The sequence below is a fragment of the Papio anubis genome, chromosome 17 (assembly GCF_008728515.1).
Source record: "Papio anubis isolate 15944 chromosome 17, Panubis1.0, whole genome shotgun sequence".
In the NCBI taxonomy this organism is placed as follows: Eukaryota; Metazoa; Chordata; class Mammalia; order Primates; family Cercopithecidae; genus Papio; species Papio anubis.
In genome coordinates, this window is record NC_044992.1 from 52102326 (window position 1) to 52120129 (window position 17804).

At 48.5% G+C, this 17804-nt stretch overlaps 1 protein-coding gene across 1 annotated transcript in view; it reads right to left on the reverse strand.

The window, feature by feature from the left end:
- MAP3K14 (mitogen-activated protein kinase kinase kinase 14) overlaps positions 1 to 17804 on the reverse strand; it is a 54187-nt gene that overhangs the window by 23783 nt on the left and 12600 nt on the right. Inside the window, exons 2-3 of the mRNA XM_003913206.4 lie at positions 2973 to 3248; positions 1707 to 1776 (exon numbers count right to left, since the gene is read on the reverse strand). Of these exons, the coding sequence (XP_003913255.2) occupies positions 1707 to 1776; positions 2973 to 3228 (326 nt within the window). The 5' untranslated portion in view covers positions 3229 to 3248. The remainder of the gene's footprint in view (positions 1 to 1706; positions 1777 to 2972; positions 3249 to 17804) is intronic.

Consider the following 17804-nt stretch of genomic DNA (forward strand, 5'->3'; position numbering starts at 1 on the left):
CAAGTTTCTAAATCCCAAGGAACCTCAGTTTTCTCACTTATAAAATGGGTTTGGTATTTTCTGCCATGCAGGGTGGAAATGAGGTTTCAATAATTTAGTTCATTTAAAAAGCCCAGCTCAGTGTCTGGCCCCAAGGCAAGTTGCCAAGAAGCTGTGCTTGTTACTATGGTGATGGGATACAGACTCAGCACTTCTTGGGGAGAGTTGGGGGAGGAGACACGGTTTGCTCACTGCTCTCCAAGGTCAGCTGCCCCTGGAGAGCTCCCAGGAGGGGGCCAGGCTCATGGCAGGCCTCTCAGCTCTGATTGAGCAGAGCTTGTTTCTGTTGCCTCCGGATGGAGGAACAGGTAAGGCTGGTCACCTCCACTCTCACGGTTCCTGGGGGTCCCTGGCTGCTGCTGAAGGTGACACCCTGGACTGCTGCCTGGTACCGGGGAGCCTGCCCTTCTCTGCTGGCCTCGGGGCTCATCACTGCCATGGCTCTAACTGGACTGGGGTCCCTGCCAAGTATGAAAGGACCTGGCAACAGATGGGTTGCTGCAACAGCTGTGGAGGAGATCATGGCCTCAGCCACCCTCCCTTGGCCTCATCTTCTGTCCCCACAGAGGAGGCAGACTCATGGTAGTCCTGGGGACCACTGGAAGCCTACAGGCTTCTCTTGGACAGCTGAAAGAAGTATGTCTATCAAAGGCTCCTACTCTGGGCCAAAAGGCACCCAGGACAGCAGAAGGAATCCCACCAGATTCTAAGCCTTTCTTGGTTCCAAGGCAGCTGCCCTCCCCACAATCTTATCACTAGCAGGTTCCAAACTCCAGTGATACAAAAACCTGCCTGGTGATAGGGGAGGGAGCTTGAACTCTTTTTTTTTTCCCAGACGGAATCTCACTCTGTCACCAGGCTGGAGTGCAGTGGTGTGATCTCGGCTCACTGCAACCTCCAACTCCCGGATTCAAGCGATTCTCCTCCCTCAGCCTCCCAAGTAGCTCAGATTACAGGCATGCACTATCATGCCCAGCTAATTTTTGTATTTTTAGTAGAGATGGAGTTTCACCATGTTGGTCAGGATGGTCTCGATCTCCTGACCTCGTGATCCACCCGCCTCAGCCTCCCAAAGTGCTGGGATTACAGGCGAGAGCCATCACGCCCGGCGCTTGAACTCGTTTCAAAAATCATCTGTGGGGGAATGCAGAACCTGGGAACAGACTGAGCCCCACCCTGGCTTCCTTTCTACTGGGCCACCAAGTCTATCTGTCCCCTCCTTTTCTACTGCCCACATCCCTACTTGGTGCATCTCCCAGGAGAAAAGGCACCAGCAGGTTTCTCACATAGAGAACAGTAGAAGGCCCCCTGACCAACCCGAACTGCGCTCACAGTCATGCAAGAGTGGAAAGCAGCTTCTGTTCCCAGTACCCTCCCTGTTGATGGGAAACGAGGAGGTGCATTAAGGACTCTGAGGAGAATAAAAATAAAACGTCAAGTTGATGTGGCCCAGAGGCAGTCAGCCACAAGCTGTGAAAAGCCTTTGAAAAGCTTATTTGGCTGAGAGAGCGGCTCAGCCAGGAAAGCCTGGGCGAGTTCCAGGAGCTGAACCACAGGTGCTGAGGGAGGGAGCCCGGGGTCAGCAGGAGCAGCCCAGGCAAGCGCTGGGGACGAGGATGCTGGGTCCAGTCCCCGCCTTCCCACTCAGGCTTGTCTCCCCTGCTTACCTGTACTGTTTGGACCCAGCGATGAAAATGCGTTCTGAAAAGGTGGGGCTGAACTCCTGGCTATTCTCACCTAAAGCAAAAGGAGTTAGATTAGCAGAGAGGAGAAAAAATAGGAATTCAGCACTTAGGGGAGAGACATTTTACAGAGATCCCCTCTGGCGCCTCTCCTTCCCCTCCATTCCAGACAACCCCTGTCTGGCAGTCACCTCCCCACCAATGCCTCCTTCCCGCACTGTCTCCCCAGCTTCTCAGCTTATGGTCAAGAGCAGACCATGGCCTCAGCCACCTGCTCTGAAATAGCCATGCCTATAATATGGGGATCATAGGGTGCCTGCCTCACGTCCTGTGAAGCTGAAGTGAGATGATCTACAAAAAACGCTCAACACAGTGCCTGGCTCATAGGAAAAACAGCTCAGTAAATACCAGCTATTAGGTATTTATATACGTATGTACATATAAGTGTGAATATATGTGTGTGTATTTTTTTTTTTTAATTATGTCACTCACTGCATTTTAGTTTTTATTCTCTCATGTCTCCTCAAAAACCAACCAGGAGGAAGTGGGAGACAAGGGCAGGATGTGTGCGTGTGGAGAAACGCCAGCACGGCTGTCTAGCTCTCCAGGTTCCACCCCAAGAAGCCTACTGGGTTGAGGGAAGGTGTTGGAGAGAGAGGACTCCCGGCCCTACCCAGGCCTCGTGGGAGTTTCTGTCTCCAAGGGAAGCCACCATTACTAGTCATCATAAGGTATCATAAGTAGAAGCAGAAAGGACCAGACCAGGCCTCACCCTGCCATGGCCTGCCGCCCCAGGACTGGCCCAGCAGGCTCAAGAGCACGGTGCTCATTCCTGGGGGTGGGGCCATCTCTAGGTGGAAGATGGTGAAGGCCCTACAGGCCCCAGTGGGGCTTTCCAGGAGACCTGGCCTTTCCTGTCTGGAGCCTCTCCAGATACTCGGGCTGCTCAAGGTCACAGCAGAAGGTTGATGGCCTGCTTGATGATTCTGCAGAGTCCCGAGCGCTGTCTGTTACCTCTCTTCCCCTGCTCCAGTCATGATGGACACAGCCTCCCCTTGCCACATTCACCATCTGTGCACTTTTACAACCCCACGTTCCATGATTCTCGGCATAGACCTCTGGTTGTGTCTTGTGAGAATCTTATCTAGCAGTGGCACGGACCTCTCTCCTCCATAGGGAACCCCTGGGCCCAGTTACCCACCTGCAGGCCCACCCACCTGCCCCATGCCCACAAAAACCCCAGGCCCCTACACTCAGCCTGGGCGATGATAGAAATGGCAGCTGGCCCTGCCTCGGAGCCTTCCTTGGCTGTGCCCTTGGTAATCACGTCGTTCAGGATCTCCCACTTTCCGCAGAACACAGGGCTCTTCTCCACGGCCTCAAGCTTGTAGACGGAGCTCTGTTTCTTCCCCAGTGGCGGCGTCTTCTCCTTGGCTTTGGGGAGTTCCTTCTGCTGCCCCACTGCTGAGCCAGGGGCGCCTGGGCAGGCCATTTCCATCACTGCCATCTCCCAGGCTTGTGCTCACCCTGAGAGAGACCAAACACAGAGCAGGTCACTTAGAATCCCAGACCTGGGAGAACACAGGTCAGCCTTGGGTGGGGGAGAAAGGCAGGGGCATAGGCTCTCTGCCTCTTTATGTATGCCTCTGCCACCCATACTCATCCTCCAAACATTCTCAGTGGTAAGACTCAACCTCTCAACATCTACACATGTTCCACATGGCACAGGCCCCCGGTCCTCCCAGCACCACAACATAAACAGCTTCTTCCACTGTGTCCAGCAAGGATGCCAGCCAACTCCCTCTAGGACAGCTGTGGCACAAATGTCTGGGTCGGCTCTTTCTTGCCTTTATGGTGGCGGAATCTTTTTCTGTTGTTTGTTTTATGGCAAACTTTGCTTCCCCAGGACAGGGTGGTGAATCCCAAACTCCAAAACCATGGCCTCACCGACCCCACATAAGCCTTTGGAGAGGGCCTGTTGACATACACCATCCACAGTGACTTTTCTCCAAGGGAGAGAAGCAAGGTTCTATTCTGTTCCCTAGTAGGAGGTAGATATGTGTGTGTGTGTGTGTGTGTCCTACAAAGTCTAAAACTCAGCATGCAAATGGTGCTCAGCACGTGGTTCCTTGCCCAATGCGTCTGTTTGTGGCTCTCCAGAAGGAACTAACATGCTTCCTCCTCTAACGTCCAGACTCATTGGCTGAAAACTTCTAGGTATCATTTTTCGTTCAGGCAACATCAGGAGTAGAATTTATACTAAAGGCCCTAACACCAACCTATACCTCTAGAAATAAAGAATAAAGCACAAGAATTCACCTTTCTCTGGGTTCTGTCTTGCCCAGCCCTAGGAAGCTGCAAAGAAGAGCAAACCAGAGTTGCCAACAATCTGTGCAAACAGCCTGCAGACTGGAATTGGCAAAAAAGAGAAGAGCACTGATTTGAGACTGTTACCATTTGGAAACCTTTTTAAAGACTGGGAGTTTTTAAAGGGCAGGGCCCCTCTCAGGCATGACTTGCCTTAGAAACAGCCTGAGAAGGTCCCAAATGCAGAGAGATTTTTAATAACTGCTCTCTGATGGTAGGTTTGTCTTAAAGCTGCTACTAACAGAAATCATCTTCCTTGCGGTAACTCTCTGAACCCTGGATCACGACTCTGCTTCTGGGGCAGACAGGCACACCACCTGAAGCTGAACTCTAAGGCCTCTGGCCTTTTGCCCTGTGAGGCCTGAGGACTGAATGAGATGGTGGGAAACTGAGGTACTAAGTTGAAGCCTTTCTCCTTCTGAATCTGCCTCACTGGTCTTCCCACCTTGATGGCTCTGAAAGGCTCTGCCAGCTTGGCTGGGGTGTGTGGTGGGGTTTGTTGTTCGCCATTGATTAGTCCCTTGCATCTCTGTCTTCAGGGGTCTCCTAGCTCTGAACTCGGAGTAGTTCCAGCTTCCTGCAAGGATGCCTGGATTTGGTTCCAAACGCCAGATGCTGAGGAAGCCGAATGGGTGGCCTCACTGTTACCTGAGGATCTTAAGAAGTCTGAGGGGGCTGGGCACGGTGGCCCATGCCTAAAATCCCAGCACTTTGGGAGAATGAGGCAGGAGGATTACTGGAGCCCAGGAGTTCAAGATCAGCCTGGGCAACATGGTGGAACCCCGTCTCCACAAAAAATACAAAAAATCAGCTGGGGTGGTGGCATGTGCCGTAGTCCCAGCAACTCTAGAGGCTGCAGTGGGAGGAATGCTTGAACCCAGGAGGCTGAGGCTGCAGTGAGTTGAGATTGCACCATTGCATTCTCCAGCCTGAGTGACAGAACAAGACCCTGTCTCTAAAAGAAAAAAAAAAAAAAGTCTAAAGGGTGTTCTGAATCCAATTAGGCAAAAGCCCTTCAAGGCCGGCTATACCTCTTGTAACAGTACTTTCATCCCACCTCACATCTCCCCACCCCACTCGACCTCCAGAAAAGAAACTGACCTAAGCCCAGAGCCGATCCCACCTTTCTCAGCCTCTTTACCAGGGGAAACGAGATCTTAAGAACAGACGAAAAAGTCTCCAAACCTAACAGCAGTAGGGAGTGCTCACAGGGAGCTCGATGTGACCTTGACCTCCTCCTTTCTATCTGAAGAAGCTGAGGCCTAATTCAGTGGAGACTTGTCCAAGGTCACCCAACCCACGTGTGACAGGGCATGGCCAGGACCCAGACCCTAGGATCTTTAGGCTATGATGCCCACTCCCCAAGCTCCTGGGTTACAGGCGAATGCAGAAGGGGACACGAAGGTCCTCCCTGGTCAAGAAGCCCTGGGGCTTCTTGCTGGAGTGAAGAGGCTCCTGAGGGCAGAGGTGAGGCCCTGCACACAGTGCCTCCCCAGTGTATAGCACAGGGGCCACAGACCAGGCAACTGACGCTGGCTGAATGAGGGACTCAAAGGACAAAGATTGCTTTTCCATAACCTTTGGAGACAGGATGATCCTGAATGCTGAGGAGGAAGAGAGAGTCCTGCCTGATGAATGAGAAAAATGAGGCCAGGTGGTATAGCTGCTGCTCTGAGGGTGCGTGGCTATTAGAGATCTGGCTGTGTGGGGGCTCTGATAGCCTGTCCCTGCCTGGCATGGCCCAATGGAGGCTTCTGGATAGGTCATCCTGAGCTAGAACTCCTCCAGAGAGGGTGCAGGGCATCCCGAGTCCCAGAGCTGTCCTTTCATATTGGTGTTGGGGAGGCAGCTGTCCAGGGCCCCAGTCGCCCCTCTGTGGGCACACCAGGCTCCCCTCTTCCCAGAGAAGTGGAAGCTGAGGCTGAAGCAGCCATGCTCAGAGCCTCCTCTGCAGTTCCCCGATGACTCATCCAACAGCCTGGCAGGCAGACAGTAACAAGGAGGCTGTTGAGAAGCTGACCCAGCAGATGGCAGCTGAACTTGTGAAGGGCATGGGGAAAACAGGCTGACCCTCACCTCCCAGGGGCACAAATCACGGCCTGGGAGCTGTAAAGCTCCTCCTGTGGCTGGCTTTTCTGTGCCACATCACCATGACTCAGACCCTCACTGACAGCCTCCAAGTTCAAGAGGCTATTCTTGGGACACTCTGGCCTGACAGTGGCTCTCCCCAAACACCTCCCACACAGACACACATGCACACATACACATGCACACACAGACACATACACATACATATGCACTTGCTCCCTCCCTCCTTCCCTAATTCTATCTGGGCTCTCGTCTACAAAAATCATGGTTCTGTATTAAGCCCAGGACTACTGGCTAGGGGGCCTTCCCAGCCCTGGACTTTGGCCTCTGGCTGTCACCCCAGCTCATGGCCCTGCTGCTATGCCCCTTCTTCCTCCTGCAGTGTGTGGGGAGGACGAAGTGGGAGCTAGTTATGTCTCTGCCTTTGAAGGCAAGTCCAACTCCTGATCCATTCCTCAGCCTAGACACTCTCCCCAGCTTCACTCAGGCCCCAAATGTATTGGGTCCTCTGCTCTCGCATAAGAGTTAAGGACAAGAGTAGTGGCAACAGTCAAACCCACATGGCTCACCCATAAGCCCATGAAATCAGAAGAGGAAAGGAAAGGAGCAGAATTCACTCCATATTCTTTGAGGCCTGATGCACAGACACTGTTGGTTCTTTCTTCTGTGATGCCTCAGTGACCTCCTGGCGAAGCCTGGGGGATAGGAATGATCTGGATGGTACCAGATCAACCCCTGGGCATAGCTGTATGAGGAGTTCTTAATCTGGGTTCAAGGATGGATTCAGGGAGGAAAATATAATTTGCATTTTTCCAGGGAAGACTTGGTCCACAGCTTTCAACAGATTCTCCAAGGATCTGCCATTCCCCAGAAGGTTGCTCTAGTCTCCCTAGAAGATCAGGGCCAGGCTAAATGCCTGATTCTGGCTCTATTCTTCCACTCCAAGGAACAGCTCTCCAATGCAGCAGTTTCCAATCTGACCACAGATTAGAATAACCAGATAAGTTATTTAAATGCATTCCTCTTAGGCCTGCTGAACCAGAGTCACTGGGCATTAGGCCCAGAATCTGTACTTTGGACAAGTTCTCTGGATGATTCTGATGCCAAAGGACCAGGGACTGCCACCTGACCCCTGCTCTGTACTCAAGGCGACACTGTCCAAAGTGGTAGCCACTAGCACCATGTGGCTATTTACATTTAATTGAAATGAGGTAAAATTTGAAAATCAGTTCCTCTGTTACACTAGCTACCACACTCAACAGTGCAGACAGAGAACACGTCCATCATTGCAGAAAGTTCTACTGGACGGTGCTGTTCTGAAGTGATAAGAGCGGTGTTTTCTCTGACAGCAAAATTTCTGTTCCTAGGATTCTAGGGCAGGAATGGGGTTTACAGTAAACAAATTTTTGATTCACTGGAAGGTACAAAAGCAATGTTTTAAATGTTAATCTTCAAAGATGATAATCTTTTAAAGAATATATCATATTTCATTTCCCTGTTTTAGCAAGTACAGCATAGTAAAAATGCCAGACTGGGAACCAGAAGTTATGGGTTCTAGCCTTAATGATTTTTTTTTTTTTTAAGAAGAGCAGTGGGACCATTTTTGTCAAATGAAATCATACCTCAACTCCCAATAACTAAAAGAACCAGATGCATGGAACTGGCATGTAACCCACATTTGCAACTGCTGCCCTGGCTGAAGGAGCTCCACATGCTCAGTGTCCCTTCATCCACCGAGGACCTCTACAAAATCCTAGTTCTCCAAGAAAAGAGTTTGGAAACCAGCGGCCTAGGATATCTTTTGAGGTTCCTTCTAGTTCTGAGAATGTAGCCCATCTGTCAGGATTCTCTGAGGGCCAGACAACTCCAATTCAGAACACTAACTGTCGCTATTTACAAATCACCTACCGTCATCTCATTTTCAGACATGAAGATATGGCTTAGGGAAGTTTAGTAGCACACCAAAAATTACGCAGTTGCAGGTTGCAGAGGTGGGGTTGAACCCAGACTGCTGCCTCCTAAGCCGACATCTAAACCTTGAGCTAGCCACTTAACTTCTCTGAGTTTCTTCTTTTAGCTTCTTCAGAGCTGTTTTGAGGACCGAATGAAGAAGAGTACATGAAACGTCGATCGGGTTGCCTGGCCAACAGAAGGGGCTAAATGAATGTTCATTCTCTTGTCTGTCACCAGGCTACTAAAAGCCATCACTGAGGTGATGGGACTTCTCTGTTTCAGCACCATATAGCCAAGGTATCTTGAGCCTTACCTAGTTCATGCAACACTTGGAGACTTGATTCTCCACACACGAAAGGGAAATAAAAATCTGTCTTACAGAGCCATCTTGAAAATGTCTACAAGGGGCCAAGGCAAATCCCTCTCATGACTATTTCATCTGGAAGTAAAACTTGTCCTTCTCTGAATGCCCAGAGGGGATAAATAGCAGAAGTAGAATGACTCAACTTCCTTAATAAGATATTGGTTGAAAACCAATCTTCTCCCGACTTCCTCTTTTAAGCCTCCAGCTTGCCTGGCCACCAGGCCACAATAGGCAAACCTCTGCCTATCAAAGTGAGGGGCTGGGCTGGGCGTGGTGGTTCACGCCTGTAATCTCAGTACTTTGGGAGGCCAAGGCAGGAGGATCACTTGAGGCCAGGAGTCTGACACTAGCCTGGGCAACATAGTGAGACTTCATCTCTACAGAAAATTTAAAAATTAGCCAGGCATGGTAGCACACGCCTGTAGTCCTAGCTACTTGGGAGCCTGAAGCAGGAGGACTGCTTGAGCCCAGGAGGTTGAGGCTGCAGTGAGCCATGATAGCACCACTGCACTCCAGTCTGGGCAACGGAGCAAGACCCTGTCTCAAAAGAAAAAAGAGAGAAAAGGAAAAAAAAAAAACAAAAAAAGAGGGAACCAAGGGCAAGTATCAGGCAGAGCAAGCTGGCCTGGCAAAACAGCCATCTGGCGAGGCAGACCCAGAAGTCCCCATACATGCTCACCCTGACTCCCCTTTCTGCCCTTCCTGCAGCCCTTTCCCCAGTTTGTTCCAGACTGATCCCTTCACTTGCCTGAGCAGGGCAGCACTGGGCAAGGCTGATTCCCTTCTTCTGCCCACCCTGTTCCTCCCATAAGGAGTGGCTGCTTGTCTTCCTCCCTTATCAATGTCTGCCCAGATCTCACCTATCCTTTAAGGCCTATCTACTCAATGAAGCCTTTTATGGTAAGCTTCTGCATCCACTCCATAAATATTCAATGAGTGTCTCCCAAGTGCCAGGGAATGGAATAGCCACCACCGTCCATAAATGTTTTCTGTGTATGGGGCATGGTGCCAGGAACTCTATCTGCCTTGTTGATGCATTCCACACTAACCCTGCAAGGTTGGCAATATTATCTCTAATTTTACAGATGAAGAAATTAAGGCTTAGAGAGGTACATTACCTACAGGAATAAATGAGGCTCAATTTATACGGTTAGAGCATCCAACATGGAGTTAGCGCTCAAGCCAGGACACTCTTGGCCCATTCTCTTGGGACCCAAGGATCTCCAGTTCCTTCCTAGAATAAGATCTGGTTGGCAGAGGCATGTAGAACATCCAGGAACTGAGCAGTATTACTACCCATGTGGATATTACTACCCCTAGCATCTGCCCATCTACTGTTGGTAATAATTTCTTAGCCCATATAGACAGGAAGCAGAAGAAGATCCCTTACTGATGAGGGGTCTCGTCAGTCAGGGCTGAATCAGCCATCAATTTGTCAGACTTTTAGTTCAGTTACACCACTAAATCCTCCTGGGGTGTTATGACTTAACTTGGTGGTTTTAACAGGTCATTTCATTTTCTTGAAACAATCAAACAAGTCCACATCTAATACACACATACACAAACAGGAGTTCTAGGTAAGGTGGCGCTGCCTTCACTGAAAGAACCACTGAAGGATGTGCTTTGCAAAGAAAAAAAGTAAACCAGAAAAAAGGAACAACGGTAGGCACAGGAACTCAAACAATATGTTGGTCAATTTAATTAATAGTTGAATATGAAAAATTGGTTTAAATCTTTTTTTTTTTTTGAGACGGAGTCTGGCTCTGTCGCCCAGGCTGGAGTGCAGTGGCGGAATCTCGGCTCACTGCAAGCTCCGCCTCCCGGGTTCACACCATTCTCCTGCCTCAGCCTCCCAAGTAGCTGGGACTACAGGCGCCCGCCACCATGCCTGGCTAATTTTTTGCATTTTTAGTAGAGACGGGGTTTCCCTGCGTTAGCCAGGATGGTCTCGATCCCCTGACCTCGTGATCCACCCGCCTCGGCCTCCCAAAGTGCTGGGATTACAGGCATGAGCCACCGCACCCAGCCTTTTTTTTTTTTTTTTGAGACGGAGTCTCGCTCTGTCGCCCAGGCTAGAGTGCAGTGGCACAATCTTGGCTTACTGCAACCTCAGCCTTCTGATTCAAGTGATTCTCCTGCCTCAGCCTCCTGAGTAGCTGGGATTACAGGCATGTGTCACCACCCTTGGCTAATTTTTGTATTTTTAGTAGAGATGGGATTTCCCCATGTTGGCCAGGCGGCTTTCGAACTCCTGCCCTCAGGTGATCTGCCTGCCTCAGTCTCCCAAAGTGCTGGGATTATAGGCATGAGCCACCATGCCTGGCCAGTTTAAATCATTATAAAACATGAAAATCTAGACACTAATAATAAGGAAGATGTGTGAAATGGGTTGTTCGATGGGTAAAAAGTAATATGATCTTTGCCTTTTTGGGGACTTTATGTACAAAAACGTTTAAATGTTACTAGAAAAAATTACAGTTAATATGTATGTTGATTTGAGTAATGACTAAAATAATAGAAATACAATTCAGCGGTGAAACCCCGTCTCTACTAAAAAATACAAAAAACTAGCCGGGCGAGGTCACCTCGGTGGGCGCCTGTAATCCCAGCTACTCGGGAGGCTGAGGCAGGAGAATGGCGTAAACCCGGGACGTGGAGCTTGCAGTGAGTCGAGATCCGGCCACTGCACTCCAGCCTGAGCGACAGAGTGAGACTCCGTCTCAAAAAAAAAAAAAAAAAAAAAAAGAAATACAATTCAGACCAGAAGAGTAAAGAAGGAAAAATAGAAAATGCTGTCAATTTGATACAAGGCAAGGAAAGGAGGAAAAAAGAAGCAAAAAGGACAATAAATATAAAAAACACAAGATGGCAGAATTAAGGCAAAATATTAGCATGTCATTAAACCACGGTACATGTGAGTAGATTACAAAACAGCAAACCAGATAGGATTTTAAAAGATTCAGCCAGATGCTGATGAAAAGAAACGCAACAAAATTATCCAGAAAAGTTGGAAGTAAAGACATAGAAAGATGTGCCGGGCCAATATTAACCAAAAGAAGTAATATTCGTATCAGAAAAATACTTAAGACAAAAAGATATAATCACTTATAGGCACCCAACAAAGAGCCTCCAAATCCAATGACTGGAGGCAGCCTGAGGCTTTATGTTGAGTAAGGTCTTGGCCCCAGAGTGTCCTGTCTAGCTGCAGAGCAAGGATCTTATGCGTGGCAGTTCCTGGGCATGTACTGGGTCTGCTGGGTGTGGGGCCCTGTGCCGAGTGCTGGCAGTATAGTGAGGAAGAAGACACTGTCCTTTGAGGGTCTTACAGCCTACAGGGGAAATAGACAAGAAGTCAGAAGAGTTCAGTACAATACAGGGATGCAAGGACAGAGACAGACACACAGCAGATGTGACGGGAATACAGGGGGACACCTAGTCCAGCCCAGGAGGTGATGCCTGGGCTGAGTCTAAAGCAGTGAGCAAGACCTGCCCAAGAAAAAGGAGAGGGTATTCTGGGTAGAGGGGATGGCAAAAGGTAAGGTACAGAGGTAAGTCAATGCAGCAATCACCAGCAGCTTGAAGTTGTCGGTGAGTAAAGTGTAAGTCAGGCAGTCCCAGGAGAGGAGGCTGCAGATGAAGTTCAGGCATCAGACCATGGACACACGCTTGATCCTCATATACCCCCAGGGTTTAAATTCTCAGATGAGTGAGGTGGGTATAATTCCACATTCCTCCCAGACTCTTGGGGGTCAAGTTCCAGATGGCAGAAGTCGCAGAGTAGGGGCAGATGGTGGATGCTGGGCATCAAATGAATGAGCCACTGGCCAGGCACAGTGGCTTATTCCTGTAATCCCAGCATTTTGGGAGGCTGAGGCAAGAGGATCACTTGAGCCTGGGAGTTTGAGATCAGCTTGTACAACATAACAAGACTGTGTCTTTATGAAAAAAAATAAAAAAGAAAAGAAAATCCTGCCATTGGTACAGAACCCCCACCCTGGCCTGGGCCAACAATCTGACAAGTGACAGGCTTCTGAAAGGCTTGCTTCACTCTCTCCCTCAGGCGGAGAGGGAGAGTGGCCATGTGATCCCTGGGACATAGAAACAGATGTCTAAAGAAGGAGGAAGGGGCCTTACTGGGGCCTGCACTCAGGCACTGTGAGTGAAACGCAGCCAGAGGAACCTCAAAACTGGACTCATTGGCCAGCCTGAAGCCTTATTCCAAGGAGAACAATTTCTGCATCAGCATTTCCCATTAAGAAGGATATGAAATGTGAAGGTACATTAATCACTAAAATCTTACAGATCAATTATTAAAAAGAAACAAATCAGACATGCCCTCAAAAACTCAGTTTCGGCCAGGCATGGTGGCTCACGCCTGTAATCCCAGCACAGTCTCGGCCAGGCATGGTGGCTCATGCCTGTAATCCCAGCACTTTCGGAGGCCGAGGCAGGTGGATCACTTGAGGTCGGGAGTTCAAGACTAGCCTGGCCAACATCGTGAAACCCCATCTCTATTAAAAATACAAAAATTAGCCAGGTGTGGTGGCACATGCCTGTAATTCCAGCTACTCAGGAGGCTGAGATGAGAGAATTGCTTGAACCTGGAGGAAGAGGTTGCAGTGAGGCAAGATCACGTCATTGCACTGCAGCCTGGGCAACAGAGCGAGACTCTGTCTCAAAAAAACAAAAACCAAAACTCAGTCTTGCTGCCAATCCCACAGGTCAAACTGCAGGGTAAATACAATCTATGGGGTAAAGTTTCTGACTGTCCTCCAATTCCCACCACATGCCTGATGATGGCTAGCCAGCCCTAGCCGTGTAGAAACTACTGTCTATGAGGCCCCTTCAGATGTTTAGGGCAATTCCCTCACATCTATTCTATTGGCATTGGTCTTACCCACTTTCAGCTTCTCTCTGACCTCCCACCCTCGTGCTGAGCTAATCCTGAAACATCATGTACTTAACACAACCTCAAGCTCAAAGACATCTGCTGGCTCTGCACTGCTTATGGGCTCAGTCTCAACTCTGTGGCCCATAATCTTTCTGGCCACTGTTTCCCCAAACATAGGGTTTGGCTTTGGCCAGTCTGATCTCTCCACAACCCCTCGGCTACTCAACTCTCCAGGTCCCACGTGTGCCATGCTGTTGTGTGGGCCACCCCATACATCCTGCTTGTCCTTCAAAGGCAAGGCTCAGCCTCCACCCAGGAAGCCCCTCCCATCAGCTCCACTGCACAACAGCCTCCTTTTCTGCCTGCCCACAGCACCTTGTCTTCTCTCTCCTCACCCTCCTCCTGGTCCTCACACCCCCACTCCCTTTTACTCATTCAATGAAATAATGTAGATGAAGGAACTCTGGGAACAATCAAGCATCATACCAAGTGAAGATACCCACTCTTTGTGTGCACAACTCACAGAATTGCAATCTAGGTAGGGAACAAATTAAAAAAAAAAAAAAAAACCAGAAAAAAGCATAATCAAAGATGTTCGGGGCTGAGCGTGGTGGCTCATGCCCATAATACCAGCACTTTGGGAGGCCAAGGCAGGAGGATTGCGTGAGTCCAGGAGTTTGAGACCAGCTTGGGCAATATAGTGAGACCCCATCTTTACAAAAAAATACAAAACTTAGCTGAGCATGGTCGCATGTGCCTGTAGTCCTAGCTACTCAGGAGGCTGAGGTGGCAGGATTGCTTTAGTCTAGGAGTTCAAGGTTGCAGTGAGCCATGATCACTCCACTGCACTCCAACCTGCACAACAGAGTGAGAGCCTGTCTCAAAAAAAAAAGCCAGGTGCTGTGGCTTATGCCTGTAATCCCAGCACTTTGGGAGGCTGAGGCAGATGGTTCACCTGAGGTCAGGAGTTTGAGACCAGCCTGACCAACATGGAGAAACCCTGTCTCTACTAAAAATACAAAATTAGTTGGGCATGGTGGCACATGCCTGTAATCCCGGCTACTAAGGAGACTGAGGCAGGAGAATCGCTTGAACACGGGAGGCAGAGGTTGCAGTGGGCTGGGGTGTATTGCATTCCAGCCTGGGAAACAAGAGCGAAACTCCATCTCAAAAAAAAAAAAAAAAAAAAAAAAAGGTCACAGTATTTCTGTAACAGTAAAAAACTAGAACAAAAAAGTCTAATTACAGGGGAAGGATAATTATTAAATAAATCATGGAACATCCATTAAAAATGTTTATAAATCATTTAACAATATGGAAAAATGGGATATTATATTAGTAAAAAAGAGGATAAAGAAGTATATCTAAAATATGACCCTATATACATGTGTTTGTATATTATAATGACATTTATAAAAATGTAGATACCTAGAACATATAGCAATGGTTCTCTTTTGGTAGTGGGCTTATGGATGATTTAATATTTCTTTTTATACTTTTCTAATTTTTCCACTTTTTCAGTGAGCATGTATTAGTTTTCTCAGTTCTCTTTTTTTTTTTTTTTTTTTCTGAGATGCAGTCTCACTCTGTCACCCTGGTTGGAGTGCAGTGACAAGATCTCAGCTCAATGTAACCTCCGCCTCCCAGGCTTAAGTGATCCTCCCATTTCAGTCTCCCGCATAGCTGGGACAGGTGCGTGCGTGCCACCATGCTTGGCTAATTTTTTGTATTTTTGGTAGAGACAGGGTTTCGCCATGGTGCCCAGGCTGGTCTTCAACTCTTGAGTTCACGAGATTCACCTGCTTCAGCCTCCCAAAGTACTGGGATTACAGGCATGAGCCACTGTGCCCGAACTTCGTTCTCATTTTTAACAGATAATGTTTCTAAACGGTAAAAAAAACAAAAACAAAAACATGAAACAGACGGGGTGCCAATGAAAAGCATGAGTCCTTCCCTCCCTTCCTTCATTCCTCTAAGGGGATCCCCAATACCAGTTTCTTGTAACTCCCTCTACTGATTTTTTCTGTAGGTATTACTTTTCTTTATTTTTATTATTGTTATTATTTTTATGAGATGGAGTCTCACTCTGTCGCCCAGGCTGGAGTGCAATGGTGCGATCTTGGCTTACTGCAACTTCTGCCTCTTAGGTTCAAGATATTCTCCTGCCTCAGCCTCCTGAGCAGCTGGGATTACAGGCACCCGCCACCATACCCGGCTAATTTTTGTATTTGTGGTAGAGACGGGGTTTTACCATGTTGGCCAGGCTGGTCTCGAACTCCTGACCTCAAGTGATCTGCCTACCTTGGCCTCCCAAAGTACTGCGATTACAGGCATGAGCCACCATGCCTGGCCAAATATTACTTTTTATCATGAAAACAATAAAAAAAATCTCTTGGCATGGGATGAGAATTTAGGAGGCATTAGGTCCACACTTGAGATTGGGGCTTTATAAATACGTGATGAGCAGGTTTCTGCGACCCTGTGCATGCACACGCACACACATGCAAGCACACACCCATGTGCAGGCGGGAAACTTCACCCGAACGTCTGTGGCTCTTCTGTTCTGCTCACTGAGTTTTGGCAGCTGGGCCGCTAAAACAGAAGGCTGGAGACGGCAAGCTTGTCCTTCCTGGTTTTGGTTTTCATTTCATTCCCTCCCTTGTTCTCTGACGGGGACTGAGAGTTTTTTATCAGTTGTGACTCAAGAAGTAGGAAGGTGCTCAGAAGATGGGGACGGTTTCCTGCTTTGATTTATCCAGTGGCAAATGTATGCGTGGTTACAGGCCTGTGCTAGTGCTGGATGGACCAGATGCCCCGGGCCCGAGTGGCCCCATAGAGTGAAAAACAGCAGAAATGGACCAGGGAGAGAAAAATCAGCCCTTCCTCCACTGCTTGTGCAAAGGGGTGGGAATTGCAGGGTTAGTCCTAGTATGGGAAACCCAAGGGAGGCCAGTTTTCCTAGCTAGCCTCTCCTACCTTCCTTAAATATGATCTTTCACCTTGCTTAAAATTTTTTTTTTCAGGCCAGGTGCAGTGGCTCACACCTGTAATCCCATCACTTTGGGAGGCCAAGGTGGGGGGATCACTTGAAATCAGGAGTTCAAGACCAGCCTGGCCAACATGGGGAAATCTCATCTTTACTAAAAATACAAAAATTAGCTGGGTGTGGTGGTGGGCACCTGTAATCCCAGCTACTTTAGAGGCTGAGGCAGGAGAATCACTTGAGACCAGGAGGTAGAGGCTGTGGTGAGCCAAGATTGCGCCACTGCACCCCAGCTTGGGCAACCGAGTGAGACTCCATCTCAAAAATTTTTTTCAAATACCAAAATAATTGTTCATTATAAAAATGTAAACAAAACAAAATTGTATATAGAAAAAAAATCCTGGCACCGTCCCCTCCTCTCTGCAACATAAAAAACACTTAAGTTTCATGTAAATCCTTCTAGTTCTAATTACTATACATATACAAACATATAGTTTGGGACTATTTTTAAAAGAAACGTGGGATTATACACATGTAGTATCATACAAATTGCATCTTTCACTTAACAAGATACTATGAATACTATTCCATCTCAGCACATGTAGATTTATTTCTTTTTTTTGTTTTGTTTTGAGACGGAAGTCTTGCTCTGTTGCCCAGGCTGGAGTGCAGCAGCCCATTCTCGGCTCACTGCAACCTCCGTCTCCTGAGTTCAAGTGATCCTCCTGCCCCAGCCTTCCGAGTAGCTGGGATTACAGGTACCAGCCACCACGTCTGGGTAATTTTTGTATTTTTAGTAGAGACGGGGTTTTACCATGTTGGTCAGGCTGGTCTTGAACTCCTGACTTCAAGCAATCCACCTAACCTCGGCCTCCTAAAGTGCTGGGATTACAGGTGTGAGCCACCACGACTGACCTCTAATTCATTCCTTTTAAGGCTTCATCAGATTGCATAAGATTGCAAGGTACAGATGTACCATCATTTGCCCACCTGGAAACTGTTTCCAATTTTTCTTTCTTTTTTTTTTTTTTTTGAGATGGAGTCTCGCTTTGTCGCCCAGGCTGGAGTGCAGTGGCGCGATCTTGGCTCACTGCAAGCTCCGCCTCCCAGGTTCACGCCATTCTCCTGCCTCAGCCTCCAAGTAGCTGGGACTACAGGCGCGCACCACCACGCCCGGCTAATTTTTTGTATTTTTAGTAGAGACGGGGTTTCACCGTGTTAGCCAGGATGGTCTCGATCTCCTGACCTCGTGATCCGCCTGCCTCGGCCTCCCAAAGTGCTGGGATTACAGGTGTGAGCCACCGCGCCCGGCTCCAATTTTTCATTTATAAGTAATAATGGAAAAAACCCTATCCTTATTCACATTTATGTGTACTTGTAGAAGGAATTCTAGGTGGTAAGCTCCTGGGATTGGAATTTCTCGGTGACTCTTTTAAT